The sequence below is a fragment of the Schistocerca serialis genome, chromosome 10, assembly GCF_023864345.2.
Source record: "Schistocerca serialis cubense isolate TAMUIC-IGC-003099 chromosome 10, iqSchSeri2.2, whole genome shotgun sequence".
In the NCBI taxonomy this organism is placed as follows: Eukaryota; Metazoa; Arthropoda; class Insecta; order Orthoptera; family Acrididae; genus Schistocerca; species Schistocerca serialis.
This window is the reverse complement of record NC_064647.1, coordinates 234252915-234272157: the sequence shown is the minus strand read 5'-3', so window position 1 is coordinate 234272157 and position 19243 is coordinate 234252915. Positions and strand designations below refer to the sequence as shown.

The 19243-nt window shown below is 43.3% G+C and overlaps 1 protein-coding gene across 1 annotated transcript in view; it reads left to right on the top strand.

Annotated features, from left to right (window-relative positions):
• LOC126425159 (peroxidase-like) overlaps window positions 1–19243 on the top strand; it is a 208856-nt gene that overhangs the window by 169438 nt on the left and 20175 nt on the right. Inside the window, exon 11 of the mRNA XM_050088109.1 lies at window positions 5469–5639. Within this exon, the coding sequence (XP_049944066.1) occupies window positions 5469–5639 (171 nt within the window). The remainder of the gene's footprint in view (window positions 1–5468; window positions 5640–19243) is intronic.

Here is a 19243-nt window from a genome sequence, read left to right as displayed (position 1 = left end):
TGCCAGATTGTGTTGCTTGGAATTTTGAGGTTTTGGAGGGAGTGGAGCTGGAAGTGGGAGACTGAGTAGATGGGAGAGACTGGGTTTGTGTGCAATGAGAGGTGGTTGAGGTTTGCTGGAAAGGTTGTGAAGGGTGAGTGAGTTGCCTTTCCAGAGGTGGATAGTTTTTTTAGGTGAAGGGTGGCATGCTGCTCTAATTTGCGGTTGGCCTGGAGGAGGATGCTCTGAATAGCCGGTGTGGATGTGGGAGAGGAAAGATTGAGGACTTTTATTAAGGATAGGAGTTGACGGGTGTGTTCATTGGCTGAGTTGATGTGTAGGTGAAGGATTAGGTGGGTGAGGGCAATGGATTGTTCGGTTTGGAACTGGTATAGGGACTGATGGAAAGAAGGGTTGCAGCCAGAGATGGGAACTTTAAGTGTGAGGCCTTTGGGGGTTATGCCAAATGTCAGACAAGCCTGAGAAAATAAGCCTGAGAAAATTTTCTCAGGCTTGTCTGACATTTGGCATAACCCCCAAAGGCCTCACACTTAAAGTTCCCATCTCTGGCTGCAACCCTTCTTTCCATCAGTCCCTATACCAGTTCCAAACCGAACAATCCATTGCCCTCACCCACCTAATCCTTCACCTACACATCAACTCAGCCAATGAACACACCCGTCAACTCCTATCCTTAATAAAAGTCCTCAATCTTTCCTCTCCCACATCCACACCGGCTATTCAGAGCATCCTCCTCCAGGCCAACCGCAAATTAGAGCAGCATGCCACCCTTCACCTAAAAAAACTATCCAATCTCCTGGTTTCCCACCTCCGGAAAGGCAACTCACTCACCCTTCACAACCTTTCCAGCAAACCTCAACCACCTCTCATTGCACACAAACCCAGTCTCTCCCATCTACTCAGTCTCCCACTTCCAGCTCCACTCCCTCCAAAACCTCAAAATTCCAAGCAACACAATCTGGCACCACAACACCCTAACTCAGTAGTTAACCTTTCCTCCAAACCTCTCTCCCAATCTGAAACCTCTGTCCTATCCAAAGGCCTCACCTTCAGCCCCACTCCCAGATTCAACCAAACAGCCCTCGTCAAAGATTTACTGTCCTACACTCGTACTCTCTGCTGGAAGTATCACTTTGCCACGAAGAAAAATGATCCTAATCCTACCCCTAATGATCCAACTCCCCAAGACACTATCCAAATTGAACCCTGCCTGGAACAGTTCCGTCCTCCGTCACAGCGGGACCCACCTCCTCTTCCTCAAAATCACCCTCTCCAAACCTTCCAGGAATTTCTGACTTCCAGCCTTGCCTCTCAATCCTTCTTAAAAAACCTTAATCCTACTCCCAACATCACCACTGCTGAAGCCCAGGCTATCTGTGATCTGAAGGCTGACCGGTCCATCATCATTCTTCCGGCGGACAAGGGTTCCACGACCGTGGTACTTGATCGTCGGGAGTATGTGGCTGAGGGACTGCGTCAGCTTTCAGACAACACCACATACAAAGTTTGCCAAGGTAATCCCATTCCTGATGTCCAGGCGGAGCTTCAGGGAATCCTCAGAACCTTAGGCCCCCTACAAAACCTTTCACCTGACTCCATCAACCTCCTGACCCCACCGACACCCCGCACCCCTACCTTCTACCTTCTTCCTAAAATTCACAAACCCAATCATCCTGGCCGTCCCATTGTAGCTGGTTACCAAGCCCCCACAGAATGTATCTCTGCCTACGTAGATCAACACCTTCAACCCATTACGTGCAGTCTCCCATCCTTCATCAAAGACACCAACCACTTTCTCGAACGCCTGGAATCCTTACCCAATCCGTTACCCCCAGAAACCATCCTTGTAACCATTGATGCCACTTCCTTATACACAAATATCCCGCACGTCCAGGGCCTCGCTGCGATGGAGCACTTCCTTTCACGCCGATCACCTGCCACCCTACCTAAAACCTCTTTCCTCATTACCTTAGCCAGCTTCATCCTGACCCACAACTTCTTCACTTTTGAAGGCCAGACATACCAGCAATTAAAGGGAACAGCCATGGGTACCAGGATGGCCCCTTCGTACGCCAACCTATTCATGGGTCGCTTAGAGGAAGCCTTCTTGGTTACCCAGGCCTGCCAACCCAAAGTTTGGTACAGATTTATTGATGACATCTTCATGATCTGGACTCACAGTGAAGAAGAACTCCAGAATTTCCTCTCCAACCTCAACTCCTTTGGTTCCATCAGATTCACCTGGTCCTACTCCAAATCCCATGCCACTTTCCTTGATGTTGACCTCCACCTGTCCAATGGCCAACTTCACACGTCCGTCCACATCAAACCCACCAACAAGCAACAGTACCTCCATTACGACAGCTGCCACCCATTCCACATCAAACGGTCCCTTCCCTACAGCCTAGGTCTTCGTGGCAAACGAATCTGCTCCAGTCCGGAATCCCTGAACCATTACACCAACAACCTGACAACAGCTTTCGCATCCCGCAACTACCCTCCCGACCTGGTACAGAAGCAAATAACCAGAGCAACTTCCTCATCCTCTCAAACCCAAAACCTCCCACAGAAGAACCACAAAAGTGCCCCACTTGTGACAGGATACTTTCCGGGACTGGATCAGATTCTGAATGTGGCTCTCCAGCAGGGATACGACTTCCTAAAATCCTGCCCAGAAATGAGATCCATCCTTCATGAAATCCTCCCCACTCCACCAAGAGTGTCTTTCCGCCGTCCACCTAACCTTCGTAACCTCTTAGTTCATCCCTATGAAATCCCCAAACCACCTTCCCTACCCTCTGGCTCCTACCCTTGTAACCGCCCCCGGTGTAAAACCTGTCCCATGCACCCTCCCACCACCACCTACTCCAGTCCTGTAACCCGGAAGGTGTACACGATCAAAGGCAGAGCCACGTGTGAAAGCACCCACGTGATCTACCAACTGACCTGCCTACACTGTGACGCATTCTATGTGGGAATGACCAGCAACAAACTGTCCATTCGCATGAATGGACACAGGCAGACAGTGTTTGTTGGTAATGAGGATCACCCTGTGGCTAAACATGCCTTGGTGCACGGCCAGCACATCTTGGCACAGTGTTACACCGTCCGGGTTATCTGGATACTTCCCACTAACACCAACCTATCCGAACTCCGGAGATGGGAACTTGCTCTTCAATATATCCTCTCTTCCCGTTATCCACCAGGCCTCAATCTCCGCTAATTTCAAGTTGCCGCCACTCATACCTCACCTGTCATTCAACATCATCTTTGCCTCTGCACTTCCACCTCGACTAACATCTCTGCCCAAACTCTTTGTCTTTAAATATGTCTGCTTGTGTCTGTATATGTGTGGATGGATATGTGTGTGTGTGCGAGTGTATACCCGTCCTTTTTTCCCCCTAAGGTAAGTCTTTCCGCTCCCGGGACTGGAATGACTCCTTACCCTCTCCCTTAAAACCCACTTCCTTCCATCTTTCCCTCTCCTTCCCTCTTTCCTGATGAGGCAACAGTTTTTTGCAAAAGCTAGAATTTTGTGTGTATGTATGTTTTTTTTGTGTTTCTATCGACCTGCCAGCGCTTTCGTATGGTAAGTCACATCATCTTTGTTTTTAAATATATATATATGAGATACTTAAAACTTTACAACTTCCTGTTATATATGTCGATCTGGAGATGATAGATGATTTGGTTTAGTGATGAATCCCATTTTTATTTGTCTGAGTTTGCCTATAAGCAAAACTGGCACATTTGGGGGACTGAGAGTCCACATTTATTTGTCTGAGTTTGCCAATAAGCAAAACTGGCTCATTTGGGGGACTGAGAGTCCACATTTCATGATCAAGAAGTATCTTCAACCTCAACGGGTGCATGTGGTGTTCAGTGTCCAGTGATGGAGTAATGGTGTGATGTTCCTTGATGACACATTGACTACTGAATGGTATGTGAATGTTTTAGAAGATGATTTCATCCCCATTATCAAAAGTGGCCCTGATTTCGATAAGATGCCGTTCATGCAAGACAGAGCTTGACGCCATCAAAGCAGGAGAGTGATTGATGTCCTGAAGGAGCACTCTGGGGACATCATTCTGGCTCTGGTGTACTCAGAGGCCACTGGCATGGGCCTCGATTGGCCTATATATTCTCTGGATCTGAACACATACAACTCTTTTTTGTGGGGCTATATTAAAGATCATGTGTATAGCAATAACTCCAAAAATCATTGCTGAGCTAAAAACAGCCATTCAAGAGGTCATCAACAGCACTGATGTTCTGACACTTCAGCGGGTCATGCAGAACTTTGCTCTTCATCTGTGCCACATCATCGCCAATGATGGCAGACATATCTAACATGCCATAACCTAAATCCAAATATCGGTAGTGATGTTTACATGTTGAATAAAGTGTGTGCACAGCTTAGTTTGTAACTAATTTATGTTTTTTTTCATGTAGTTCAATAATTGTTACCCTGTATGTGTAAGGAAGTAATATATGTAACAAAATAAGATATGGGAGGATGTAATGCATGGGAGGAAGTAATATGTGGAAAGGAATATCCAGGAGAAAGGAAGTAATATGTGGGACACAGTCATATGTGGGAGGAACTAACACGTGGAAGGAAGTAATTTGTGAGGGGAAGTAATTAATATGTTGTCTGTCTCTTCCCCAAACATACTCTTTCAGAATTTCAGTAGTAAACCTCTCTGCGATGCGCAAAGCCTCTTTTGTAGCATCTGCACTTGACGTTCGATGATCATCTCCATAATGCTCTCATGTGCTCTACACAGACGTCTGTAACATTATGTGCCGCTGTTCATTGAATCTGCTCTATCTCTTCTATTAACCCAACCTTATAGGTGTAAAAGACTGTTTAGCAATATTCAAGTGTCGCTCAGACGAGCATTTTATAAGTCACTTATTTCATACACAAATTGTATTTCCTTATGATTCTTCCAATCAATCTCTGCTTGGCACCTGTTCTTCCTACTATCTGTTTTAAGTGGACATTCCAGTCCAAGTCTTTCAGAATTCACAGGTGTCCATGCAGGTCACATCGTATGTTGATGAAGTACTTATACTGTGACCCGGATGGACCTCTAAGAATTCTACAAGTTAGAAATACGCCAGAGAAACATCAGATCACATGCCAGTTAGGTCATTCCTCATGATTACTCAAAGGTGTTTTACAATAATTATGATTTTCAGCAACTTGTCACCAAAAGGATGGCAAACTACTGACAAATTAACGGTTACAGGCTACACATGAGTATACTGTACTAAACTTACCATATTAGGCATTCTCCAAGACAATGACAGTGGGTGTACCTGTGGACTATGAAATGATAGTGCATCAAATTATATGTTGTTTGTCACAGATATTTTAAAATTCTTAATTGTTTGCAGAATTGTAACTATTACTAATTTGTTTATTCTCAATAATGTGACTGGTGTAATTTTAACAATTTCAGCTTAACAGAAACCTGTTCAGAGTAGATCAGGCTTATGGTCAAGATCTAGATATGTTTGACATTCTTAGAGGAAGGGATAATGGTTTGGGAAGCTACAATGATTACCGGGAATTAATAAACCTACCACGAGCTAAAAAATTTGAAGACTTTGCTGATCTTATGTCATATGAGGTTTGTACATCAACAATCATTTTTCTGCACTCTTATTTGCTTGTAAATATTATACACTGAGTTGTAACAACATATGTTTAGAATTTAACTGAATTAAAGATGATATGATGAGGAACCTCTCACTGATAGTATACAATAATTCTCTGTCATATTTCTTAGCTAGCGTATAATGAAATTTACTGTACTGTATTATTCTTTCTTTCTTCCTGCACCCTCCCCCCTCTCACTCCCTCCCCCTCTCCCAACCTCCACCCTCCAACCTCCAGTTTCCTCTGCCTCCTCTTTTCTACCACAAAAAGTAACTTGTTGTTCCAAGCAAGAGTGATGACCAAACAATCTTCCTCAACAATCTTCCTAGCAACAGACACAGAAAGAAATCACTGCCAGTTACTTGTTCAAAATCTAGGCTGATCAGATCATTTCTGGCATATATCAAAAGCAAACATTTACACAGAAAAGTCTGCTGAATTGAATGCATTCAAAAGGGTCTTCTGAGAATCAAACCTACATCATTTCTCATCCCAGTTGCAACATGAAAGGTAGGAGAAAGTATGTGCAGAAACAAATATAAACAAATATTTAATATATTCATGACAATATTAAAATTAAAATTTGAGGAAGCATTTTCCCAGAACATTTCATTTCATTGGAGCTCCAAAAATGTCTATGGTGACCACAGGTATCAAAAATCCTCTGAAACTCTAAGGGATCTCGTATCTATCCAAAATAGCCAGATTGACTCAGCTGTTTCAGAATCTACAAAATTTATGGGAGAAATTATAGAAAGGTATTGCTACCTGCAAAATAAAATCTTACAAACAGTAAAACATTACTGAAGGCAGGTAAAAAAGCAAAGCAATCTGGAATGTAACCAGACAGGAGACAGCACATGTTGCACAAAAACATACGGAAAAATAGATTGAAAGCAAAGATGTTCAAATCAGCAACCCAAAGGAACAAGCAAATTTCATGAATGCACACTTCAGTAGCGTTGCTTCAAAACTGCAAGAGAAATTTTCATACACATATGTTCTGCATCACAAGGACCAGTAACCACACTCAGTGGTGCTCTTTCCAACAATAGAGAAAGAGGTGGCACTGGTATTGTACCAGTTGAACAATAATAAATCCACAGGGTTAGATGAGATCCTAGACAGTGTCCTTAAGAAATGTGTAAACAACATAAAAACCCATTAACAATAATAATTAATGAATATTTCACATCTGACTGCTTTCCTGAAACAAACAAAAGTAATACCAGTACTATAAAATGGTAATGAGGAAAATGTAGAAAACTGCAAACCAGTTTCTTTATTATGTTTCATTTCCAAAACAACATAAAACATAATGAAAAATGCACTAATGGAGTAATTAAATAAATACAAACTTCTCTTACTTGAAACCCTAGTTAAAGGTGAGACTGCACAAACTTTACCTTTTCTCCTTCTTCTTCCTTTAAAAAAAAAAAAAAAAAAAAAAAAAAAAAAAATCTATCAAAGGCATACAACACAGTTGGCCACATAATTTTACTGCACATATCAGAGTTATTATGAATAAGGGGTATGGCACAGAATTGGTTTAAGTCATGCTTGGAAAACCAGGTGCAAAGAGTTGAAATCTCACTTATTTCTAAAAGACTAGTAGTGAAACACTTATCAGACCTGAAATAAGTTAATATAGGCATCCCCTACGGAGTGTTTTGGACCAAATTGTCTTCCTTATACGTATATAACTGTTTTTACACGGTGTGTCAGGCACAGAGAAAAAATATGACTTGCTGATGACAGCAACAGTAGCCTACTTTGGATATATGCATTCAATTCTCAGCTATGGGATCATGTTTTGAGGAATAATTGCTGGGAACATACACATTATTTTTAAGATACAGAAATAGCTGTATAAATAGTGACAAATAGCCCTAACAGAACACACTCTAAAGAATTATTCAAAAAGTTAGAAATTCTAACAGTTCTGTGTGAATACATCTACCACAACATGATGTACATAAGAAAAAATCTTAGTCTGTACACCACAAACAGCACAATACATGGCCATGGAACCAAATCCAGACAGTGTTTACATCTAAACAGAAGAAAAAAGTAAAAAAACTCGAAATAGTGTATTACGCCCTGAATTAAGATTGTACAATAGACTAGTACAAGAAATAATAATTGCAAATGAGCCCTACACCTTTCGCCAAAGCCTAAAATAATATTTACTAACTAATATATACTACACTGTAAATGAATCTTTAAAATAACTATAGATAGTAACTTAATGTTCATTATCATTACACTATGCAAAAATTATTCCATTCCATTGTGACATGGTGGTGCAGCAACTTTCCATTGCTGCTACATAAAAAACAGTTGTACAATATTCTTTGTTAATTTAAGAGCAACACATCACGCGGATGGGGCATCATTAGGTTATCTTAAAACATAAGAGGATGACAATATTACAATAAAGCCAGTGTGGTCCTATCCTGGACTACCATAGAAACAAAATAAGCTTCAAAAACTGACCAAACCAAATTATATAGAGAAACATAATGTAACTCATGTTAAAAAATCGGAAATTTCCTGCCAAAAAGCATCCATCAAGAAGACATGATACCACGTAAAACATAATGAAAGGCAACCTATATGGAAAAACATTAAGAATTAGTGAAATAGAATCACCAGGATCGGGAATGAGTAGAGAACGAAGGAAAAACCGAAGAGGCAACGACAGGCATAGCAGCGAAGGACAGGAACTCACGTTCTACCTGTAAGCACAGCTGTACACAACAACTATTCACTATGTGAATATAGATGGGCCTCTGGGGCCTTTGTAATGTATGGCTGTGTTTACAGTTCGTATGTGAGGTCCTGTTCTGTGCTGCTCTGCCTAACATCGCCTCCATGATGTAATACACATTTTTCGGTTTCTCCTTCATTCTCTACTCTTGTCTAATCCCAATGATTCTATTTCATTAATTCCCAATATTTTTTGTGTATAGATTGCCTTTTAGTACATTTTATTTGGTATCGTGCCTTCTCGATGGATGCTTTTTGGCAGAAAATTTTTTAAGTCCAGGATAGGACCATGCTGGCTCTATTGTAATGTCATCGTCCTCTTATATTTTCAGATAACTCGATGATGTCCTATCTGAGGAAAACACATTGTTCTTAAGTTAATAAATAGTATTGTGCAACCTATGACTGTTTTTTAAATAATGTTGTACTGCATAACAATTTATTACACGATTAGAAGTATAGGAGCTATAAACACTATAAGAGGAAAGCTTATTTTAATAAGAAGTGTTGTATAAATGACATCCATACGATGTATATTGTTCTATAGATGAATAAATAAATCATTATTTTGTGTATAGCTATTGCTCATATTGGGAACTGAACCTTCTCAAGTATTATTAATCACTTACCTGGTTCTCTACAAAGTTATTATTAATATTATTTTCAAATATTCCCTTTTAAGAAAACGTATGAATATGAGTAGTCATGATTTTGTCTTGTTCCCTCATTCTTCCCAGAGTCTCTTCTTACAATCACTGTGTTTTCCCTTCCATTTATTTCCTGTTCTCTTTTCTGTATGTTTCTGCATAAGTGTGATGTTTCTAAACAGCTCTCGATTGCTTATGTAATCTCGTGTGATAAATTCTTATTGTTAGATGTATAATTCCTTCAGTTCTGAACACTGTGCTGCAGTTGGTTTTACTTAATGTTAATTAGTTCAGGAGGTATCATTACATCTACATCTACATCTATACTCCGCGAGCCACCTTACGGTGTGTGGCGGAGGGTACTTATTGTACCACTATCTGATCCCCCCTTCCCTGTTCCATTCACGAATTGTGCGTGGGAAGAACGACTGCTTGTAAGTCTCCGTATTTGCTCTAATTTCTCGGATCTTTTCGTTGTGATCATTACGCGAGATATATGTGGGCGGTAGTAATATGTTGCCCATCTCTTCCCGGAATGTGCTCTCTCGTAATTTTGATAATAAACCTCTCCGTATTGCGTAACGCCTTTCTTGAAGTGTCCGCCACTGGAGCTTGTTCAGCATCTCCGTAACGCTCTCGCGCTGACTAAATGTCCCCATGACGAATCGCGCTGCTTTTCGCTGGATCATGTCTATCTCTTCTATTAATCCAACCTGGTAAGGGTCCCATACTGATGAGCAATACTCAAGAATCGGACGAACAAGCGTTTTGTAAGCTACTTCATTCGTCGATGAGTCACATTTTCTTAGAATTCTTCCTATGAATCTCAACCTGGCGCCTGCTTTTCCCACTATTTGTTTTATGTGATCATTCCACTTCAGATCGCTCCGGATAGTAACTCCTAAGTATTTTACGGTCGTTACCGCTTCCAATGATTTACCACCTATGGCATAATCGTACTGGAATGGATTTCTGCCCCTATGTATGCGCATTATATTACATTTATCTACGTTTAGGGAAAGCTGCCAGCTGTCGCACCATGCATTAATCCTCTGCAGGTCCTCCTGGAGTACGTACGAGTCTTCTGATGTTGCTACTTTCTTGTAGACAACCGTGTCATCTGCAAATAGCCTCACGGAGCTACCGATGTTGTCAACTAAGTCATTTATGTATATTGTAAACAATAAAGGTCCTATCACGCTTCCCTGCGGTACTCCCGAAATTACCTCTACATCTGCAGATTTTGAACCATTAAGAATGACATGTTGTGTTCTTTCTTCTAGGAAATCCTGAATCCAATCACAAACCTGGTCCGATATTCCGTAAGCTCGTATTTTTTTCACTAAACGTAAGTGCGGAACCGTAACAAATGCCTTCCTGAAGTCCAGGAATACGGCATCAATCTGCTCGCCAGTGTCTACGGCACTGTGAATTTCTTGGGCAAATAGGGCGAGCTGAGTTTCACATGATCTCTGTTTGCGGAATCCATGTTGGTTATGATGAAGGAGATTTGTATTATCTAAGAACGTCATAATACGAGAACACAAAACATGTTCCATTATTCTACAACAGATTGACATAAGCGAAATAGGCCTATAATTATTCGCATCTGATTTATGACCCTTCTTGAAAATGGGAACGACCTGCGCTTTCTTCCAGTCGCTAGGTACTTTACGTTCTTCCAGCGATCTACGATAAATTGCTGATAGAAAGGGGGCAAGTTCTTTAGCATAATCACTGTAGAATCTTAAGGGTATCTCGTCTGGTCCGGATGCTTTTCCGCTACTAAGTGATAGCAGTTGTTTTTCAATTCCGATATCGTTTATTTCAATATTTTCCATTTTGGCGTCCGTGCGACGGCTGAAGTCAGGGACCGTGTTACGATTTTCTGCAGTGAAACAGTTTCGGAACACTGAATTCAGTATTTCTGCCTTTCTTCGGTCGTCCTCTGTTTCGGAGCCATCGTGGTCAACGAGTGACTGAATAGGGGATTTAGATCCGCTTACCGATTTTACATATGACCAAAACTTTTTAGGGTTCTTGTTTAGATTGTTTGCCAATGTTTTATGTTCGAATTCGTTGAATGCTTCTCTCATTGCTCTCTTTACGCTCTTTTTCGCTTCGTTCAGCTTTTCCTTATCAGCTATGATTCGACTACTCTAAAACCTATGATGAAGCTTTCTTTGTTTCCGTAGTACCTTTCGTACATGATTGTTATACCACGGTGGATCTTTCCCCTCGCTTTGGACCTTAGTCGGTACGAACTTACCTAAGGCGTACTGGACGATGTTTCTGAATTTTTTCCATTTTTGTTCCACATCCTCTTCCTCAGAAATGAACGTTTGATGGTGGTCACTCAGATATTCTGCGATTTGTGCCCTATCACTCTTGTTAAGCAAATATATTTTCCTTCCTTTCTTGGCATTTCTTATTACACTTGTAGTCATTGATGCAACCACTGACTTATGATCACTGATACCCTCTTCTACATTCACGGAGTCGAAAAGTTCCGGTCTATTTGTTGCTATGAGGTCTAAAACGTTAGCTTCTCGAGTTGGTTCTCTAACTATCTGCTCGAAGTAATTCTCGGACAAGGCAGTCAGGATAATGTCACAAGAGTCTCTGTCCCTGGCTCCAGTTCTGATTGTGTGACTATCCCATTCTATACCTGGTAGATTGAAGTCTCCCCCTATTACAATAGTATGATCACGAAACTTCTTCACGACGTTCTGCAGGTTCTCTCTGAAGCGCTCAACTACTACGGTTGCTGATGCAGGTGGTCTATAGAAGCATCCGACTATCATATCTGACCCACCTTTGATACTTAACTTAACCCAGATTATTTCACATTCGCATTCGCTAATAACTTCACTGGATATTATTGAATTCTTTACTGCTATAAATACTCCTCCACCATTGGCGTTTATCCTATCCTTGCGGTATATATTCCATTCTGTGTCTAGGATTTCGTTACTGTTCACTTCCGGTTTTAACCAACTTTCCGTTCCTAATACTATATGCGCACTATTTCCTTCAATAAGAGATACTAATTCAGGAACCTTGCCCTGGATACTCCTGCAGTTTACCAATATTACGTTAACTTTTCCTGTTTTTGGTCTCTGAGGATGGACGTTCTTTATCAACGATGATAATGTCCTCTCTGGTAAGCCGTCAGGTATTTTATCGTTTTGCCCAAGGGGGGGTCCCTCTAACCTAAAAAAAACCCCCGTGTGCACGCCACACGTACTCTGCTACCCTAGTAGCTGCTTCCGGTGTGTAGTGCACGCCTGACCTGTCTAGGGGGGCCCTACAGTTCTCCACCCAGTAACGGAGGTCGATGAATTTGCAACCATTATAGTCGCAGAGTCGTCTGAGCCTCTGGTTTAGACCCTCCACACGGCTCCAAACCAGAGGACCGCGATCGACTCTGGGCACTATGCTGCAGATATTAAGCTCAGCTTGCACTCCGCGTGCGATGCTGGTTGTCTTCACCAAATCAGCCAGCCGCCGGAAGGAACCAAGGATGGCCTCAGAACCCAAGCGGCAGGCATCATTCGTTCCGACATGTGCTACTATCTGCAGCCGGTCACACCCAGTGCGTTCAATAGCTGCCGGAAGGGCCTCCTCCACATTACGGACGAGACCCCCCGGCAAGCACACCGAGTGCACACTGGCATTCTTCCCCGACCTACCCGCTATTTTCCTGAGGGGCTCCATAACCCGCCTAACGTTGGAGCTCCCTATAACTAATAGGCCCGCCCTCTGTGACTGTCGGGACCTTGCCGGAGAATCGGCCACTGGCCCAACAGGCGAGGCATCCTGTGGTGGCTCGGAAACGATGTCATCACCACTAGGAAGCACCCCGTACCTGTTGGAAAGGGGTAAGGCAGCTGCCACGCGGCCAGATCCCACCTTCGCCTTTCGGCCAGGCACGCGCGAGCCCACCACTGTCCGCCATTCACCCTGGAGTGATGGCTGACCGGTAAGATGCTCACTGCCGGAAGACGCAGCGACATCAGGGGTTCCATGTGATTCCAAGGCCACCGAAGTAGGCATAGGTCTCACCACAGTTGCCCCAACGCCACTACGAGCCGACGCCTGCGCCTCGAGCTCGATGAGCCTAACAGACAAAGCCTCCACCTGCCCCTGAAGAGTGGCCAATTCTCCTTGCGTCCGCTCACAACAACCACAGTCCCTACACATGACTATGTTTGCCCTACTCTATACGGTGACAAATTCCCAAGATAATCTTCTGATGAGCTACTCTGATAATCAAGAAACACTCACTGAAATACGAGACGCAAAAACTACGCTAGGTTTTCCCAGAAAAACTATTTAAAAGCTAAGCGCAGCAAATAAGTACAAAAACGCTTTATACAAACAGTACTCGCTGCTGCTGGTGCTCTCGCTCTGGCTGTCACAAGACAACTGCTGATTCAAGTGACTAGTGGCTAACGGCCGCGAAACAAACAAAAGACGGTTTTAGGGCGCTTTCTGTTCTAAACGATCAAGAAAACACTAAGAAATCTAACACGAAAACTACGTAAAGTTTTATCAAGAACTGTTAGTTACTATGCAGAGCAGATAAACACAAATAGAATCCCTTCCTTAGTGGAAGGTCGTAAACAAAATGCAAAATAAACGCTTTATACAAACAGTACTCGCTGCTGCTGGTGCTCTCGCTCTGGCTGTCACAAGACAGATCTGAAGATATTGTAAATTCATCACTACGTAAACACAAGGGTACAAATCCTTTTTATATATATGTCCATAATGATGACCTTTTTTGTTCCTTATCCTCCCAGGGATTGTTTCCTAGAGTTTGTTCCCACTTAGCAAAATTACCCTGTATATTGCTCATGTGCCGTGCAAATTGTAATGCTTACTCACTAAGGAAATCTGGTTAGATGTAAGACTGGCCTAAAGCCCTTAATCTCACCAAGAGAATAAAATACACAAATAAATCACTTTGATACATATTAGATTACTAATATGTTTCACACCTGTAAGTGCTTAGGTGCAAAGTACAGCAGTAAAAAAACTCCAATATCTTGTCACATATCCTGGGCTCCCACCCTTTCTTTCCAGCATTCCCCTGACTCTCTCCCTGAAGAAGGAACTGCCTGCTATGAAAACAGTGGATATATCATTATTATGGTGTGGGAACAATGTGTTCTTTGAATAGAACGTATCCAGTGCCGCACAGCAATTGACGTAGCATTAGGGGAATCTTTAAGAGCTCGTTGGCTGAGGAGGCACACTCCTTGAGTGTGTTGGTGGATGTACAGTTCTCTTCTTGCTGTTTGTCAATGTACTAGGCAAGAGTGGAGGCACCAGGGAAAAAGATCTTGGGACCTTGCAGCCCATGTCAAAATGCAGCAGCATGGTGGGTCGAACGACTGGTTAGAGATGAAGTAATGTAAAAAGTCCATTCCTAAGTGTGGTTTTATGATGTCTTTGTCAGAGAACGCCCATGTGACATGGCAAGATGGGGACAGTCCCACAATTGAAAACACGGTTCGCAGAAGTGCACATATTGTGACCAATTGTGAGACCATGTTTGGAGTGTGCCAAAGACCAGTCACAACACACAGTGTGGAATATGTGGTTGTCCCTTGAAACACACTGAAATGTGGGATAAGTTCCATTTGGCGGTATGCAGGTACTGTTGTGAACCTGTAGCAAAATCCTGTGGGAAGGCCAGTAACAAGTCTACATCTACATCTACATTTATACTCCGCAAGCCACCCAACGGTGTGTGGCGGAGGGCACTTTATGTGCCACTGTCATTACCTCCCTTTCCTGTTCCAGTCGCATATGGTTCACCGGAAGAACGACTGTCTGAAAGCCTCCGTGCGCACTCTAATCTCTCTAATTTTACATTCGTGATCTCCTCAGGAGGTGTAAGTAGGGGGAAGCAATATATTCGATACCTCATCCAGATACGCACCCTCTCGAAACCTGGCGAGCAAGCTACACCGCCATGCAGAGCGCCTCTCTTGCAGAGTCTGCCACTTGAGTTTGTTAAACATCTCTGTAACGCTATCACGGTTACCAAATAACCCTCTGACGAAACACGCCGTTTTCTTTGGATCTTATCTATCTCCTCCGTCAACCCGATCTGGTTCTGATCCCACACTGATGAGCAATACTCAAGTATAGGTCGAACGAGTGTTTTGTAAGCCACCTCCTTTGTTGATGGACTACATTTTCTAAGGACTCTCCCAATGAATCTCAACCTGATACCCGCCTTACCAACAATTAATTTTATATGATCATTCCACTTCAAATCGTTCCGCACGCATACTCCCAGATATTTTACAGAAGTGTTTCTTCCGCTATCTTATAATCATACAATAAAGGATCCTTCTTTCTATGTATTCGCAATACATTACATTTGTCTATGTTAAGGGACAGTTGCCACTCCCTGCACCAAGTGCCTATCCGCTGCAGATCTTCCTGCTTTTCACTACAATTTTCTAATGCTGCAACTTCTCTGTATACTACAGCATCATCCGCGAAAAGCCGCATGGGACTTCCGACACTATCTACTAGGTCATTTATATATATTGTGAAAAGCAATGGTCCCATAACAATCCCCTGTGGCACGCCAGAGGTTACTTTAACGTCTGTAGACGTCTCTCCATTAATAACAACATGCTGTGTTCTGTTTGCTAAAAACTCTTCAATCCAGCCACACAGCTGGTCTGATATTCCGTAGGCTCTTACTTTGTTTATCAGGCGACAGTGCGGAACTGTATCGAACACCTTCCGGAAGTCAAGAAAAATAGCATCTACCTGGGAGCCTGTATCTAATATTTTCTGGGTCTCATGAACAAATAAAGCGAGTTGGGTCTCACACGATCTCTGTTTCCAGAATCCATGTTGATTCCTACATAGTAGATTCAGGGTTTCCAAAAACGACATGATACTCGAGCAAAAACATGTTCTAAAATTCTACAACAGATCGACGTCAGAGATATAGGTCTACAGTTTTGCGCATCTGCTCGACGACCCTTCTTGAAGGCTGGGACTACCTGTGCTCTTTTTCAATCATTTGGAACCTTCCGTTCCTCTAGAGACTTGTGGTACACGGCTGTTAGAAGGGGGGCAAGTTCCTTCGCGTACTCTGTGTAGAATCGAATTGGTATCCCATCAGGTCCAGTGGACTTTCCTCTGTTGAGTGATTCCAGTTGCTTTTCTATTCCTTGGATACTTATTTCGATGTCAGCCATTTTTTCGTTTGTGCGAGGATTTAGTGAAGGAACTGCAGTGTGGTCTTCCTCTGTGAAACAGCTTTGGAAAAAGGTGTTTAGTATTTCAGCTTTACGCGTGTCATCCTCTGTTTCAATGCCATCATCATCCCGGAGAGTGTGGATATGCTGTTTCGAGCCACTTACTGATTTAACGTAAGACCAGAACTTCCTAGGATTTTCTGTCAAGTCGGTACATAGAATTTTACTTTTGAATTCAGTGAACGCTTCACGCATAGCCCTCCTCACGCTAACTTTGACATTGTTTAGCTTCTGTTTGTCTGAGAGGTTTTGGCTGCATTTAAACTTAGAGTGAAGCTCTCTTTGCTTTCGCAGTAGTTTCCTAACTTTGTTGTTGTACCACAGTGGGTTTTTCCCGTCTCTCACAGTTTTACTCGGCACTTACCTGTCTAAAACGCATTTTACGATTGCCTTGAACTTTTTCCATAAACACTCAACATTGTCAGTGTCGGAACAGAAATTTTCATTTTGATCTGTTAGGTAGTCTGAAATCTGCCTTCTATTACTCTTGCTAAACAGATAAACCTTCCTCCCTTTTTTTATATTCCTACTAACTTCCATATTCAGGGATGCTGCAACGGCCTTATGATCACTGATTCCCTGTTCTGTACATACAGAGTCAAAATGTTTGGGTCTGTTTGTTATCAGTAGGTCCAAGATGTTATCTCCACGAGTTGGTTCTCTGTTTAATTGCTCGAGGTAATTTTCGGATAGTGCACTCAGTATAATGTCACTCGATGCTCTGTCCCCACCACCCGTCCTAAACATCTGAGTGTCCCAGTCTATATCTGCTAAATTGAAATCTCCACCTAAGACTATAACATGCTGAGAAAATTTATGTGAAATGTATTCCAAATTTTCTCTCAGTTGTTCTGCCACTAATGCTGCTGAGTCGGGAGGTCGGTAAAAGGAGCCAATTATTAACCTAGCTCGGTTGTTGAGTGTAACCTCCATCCATAATAATTAACAGGAACTATCCACTTCTACTTCACTACAGGATAAGCTACTACTAACAGCGATGAACACTCCACCACCGGTTGCATACAATCTATCCTTTCTAAACACCGTCTGTACCTTTGTAAATATTTCGGCAGAATTTATCTCTGGCTTCAGCCAGCTTTCTGTACCTATAACGATTTCAGCTTCGGTGCTTTCTATCAGCGCTTGAAGTTCCGGTACTTTACCAACGCAGCTTCGACAGTTTACAATTACAATACCGATTGCTGCTTGGTCCCCGCATGTCCTGACTTTCCCCCACACCCGTTGAGGCTGTTGCCCTTTCTGTACTTGCCCAAGGCCATCTAACCTAAAAAACCGCCCAGCCCACGCCACACAACCCCTGCTACCCGTATAGCCGCTTGTTGCGTGTAGTGGACTCCTGACCTATCCAGCGGAACCCGAAACCCCACCACCCTATGGCGCAAGTCAAGGAATCTGCAGCCCACATGGTCGCAGAACCGTCTCAGCCTCTGATTCAGACCCTCCACTCGGCTCTGTACCAAAGGTCCGCAGTCAGTCCTGTCGACGATGCTGCAGATGGTGAACTCTGCTTTCATCCCGCTAGCGAGACTGGCAGTCTTCACCAAATCAGATAGCCGCCGGAAGCCAGAAAGGATTTCCTCGGATCCATAGCGACACACATCATTGGTGCCGACATGAGCGACCACCTGCAGATGGGTGCACCCTTTACCCTTCATGGCATCCAGAAGGACCCTTTCCACATCTGGAATGACCTCCCCCGGTATGCACACGTAGTGCACATTGGTTTTCTTCCCCTCTCTTGCTGCCATATCCCTAAGGGGCCCCATTACGCGCCTGACATTGGAGCTCCCAACTACCAGTAAGCCCACCCTCTGTGACCACCCGGATCTTGCAGTCTGAGGGGCAACCTCTGGAACAGGACAAGCAGCCATGTCAGGCCGAAGATCAGTATCAGCCTGAGACAGAGCCTGAAACCGGTTCGTCAGACAAACTGGAGAGGCCTTCCGTTCAGCCCTCCGGAATGTCTTTCGCCCCCTGCCACACCTTGAGACGACCTCCCACTCTACCACAGGTGAGGGATCAGCCTCAATGCGGGCAGTATCCCGGGCAACCACAGTCGTAGTCCGATCGGGGGATGCGTGGGACGAGCTGGCCGTCCCCGACAAACCCCCATCTGGAACCCCACAGTGATGCCCATTGGCAACAGCCTCAAGCTGTGTGACCGAAGCCAACACTGCCTGAAGCTGGGAGCGAAGGGATGCCAACTCAGCCTGCATCCGAACACAGCAGTTGCAGTCCCTATCCATGCTAAAAACTGTTGTGCAAAGAACGTCTGAACTAATCTACAGAGAGCGCAAACAAATCGACACAAAATTTAAACGGTTATTAAAATACAAGATTGCCTAGTAAATGCAGTAATGCTGCTACTTGCGCACTGCTGACACACTGCTCAGCGGCGGAAGGAGACTACGCAATTTTACACTATTCAGGTACTAAAACGCGATGCTACAACTCTCAAATACTATAATACGCCCGAAATTTATGAATTAGACAATGCAAGTACCAAAAACACGCAAAGAAATTAAGAACTAAACTATGTAACAAATGAGTGAGCTAGGAGTATACGACTTGCTGCTGCAGCTGTTTATCCAACGGTGGCAGGGAGCACACTCTTGTTGAACTGGTAAATCACTTGTCCACACTGTTAAGTAGTTGCATCACAGACAACAATTGCATGTAGTGTCACTGGATTGCTCACGTGTGTTGCATGATATGAACAAAAATGGTTCTGCTCAGGTGTAGTGTGGTCTGGTCAGCCATATCTTGTGGCTGTGCAGACATGACGTGTGACAGTATTTGTCGGTGTTGTATGAAGGTCATCATTCCAGCTGGGCACAGTGACG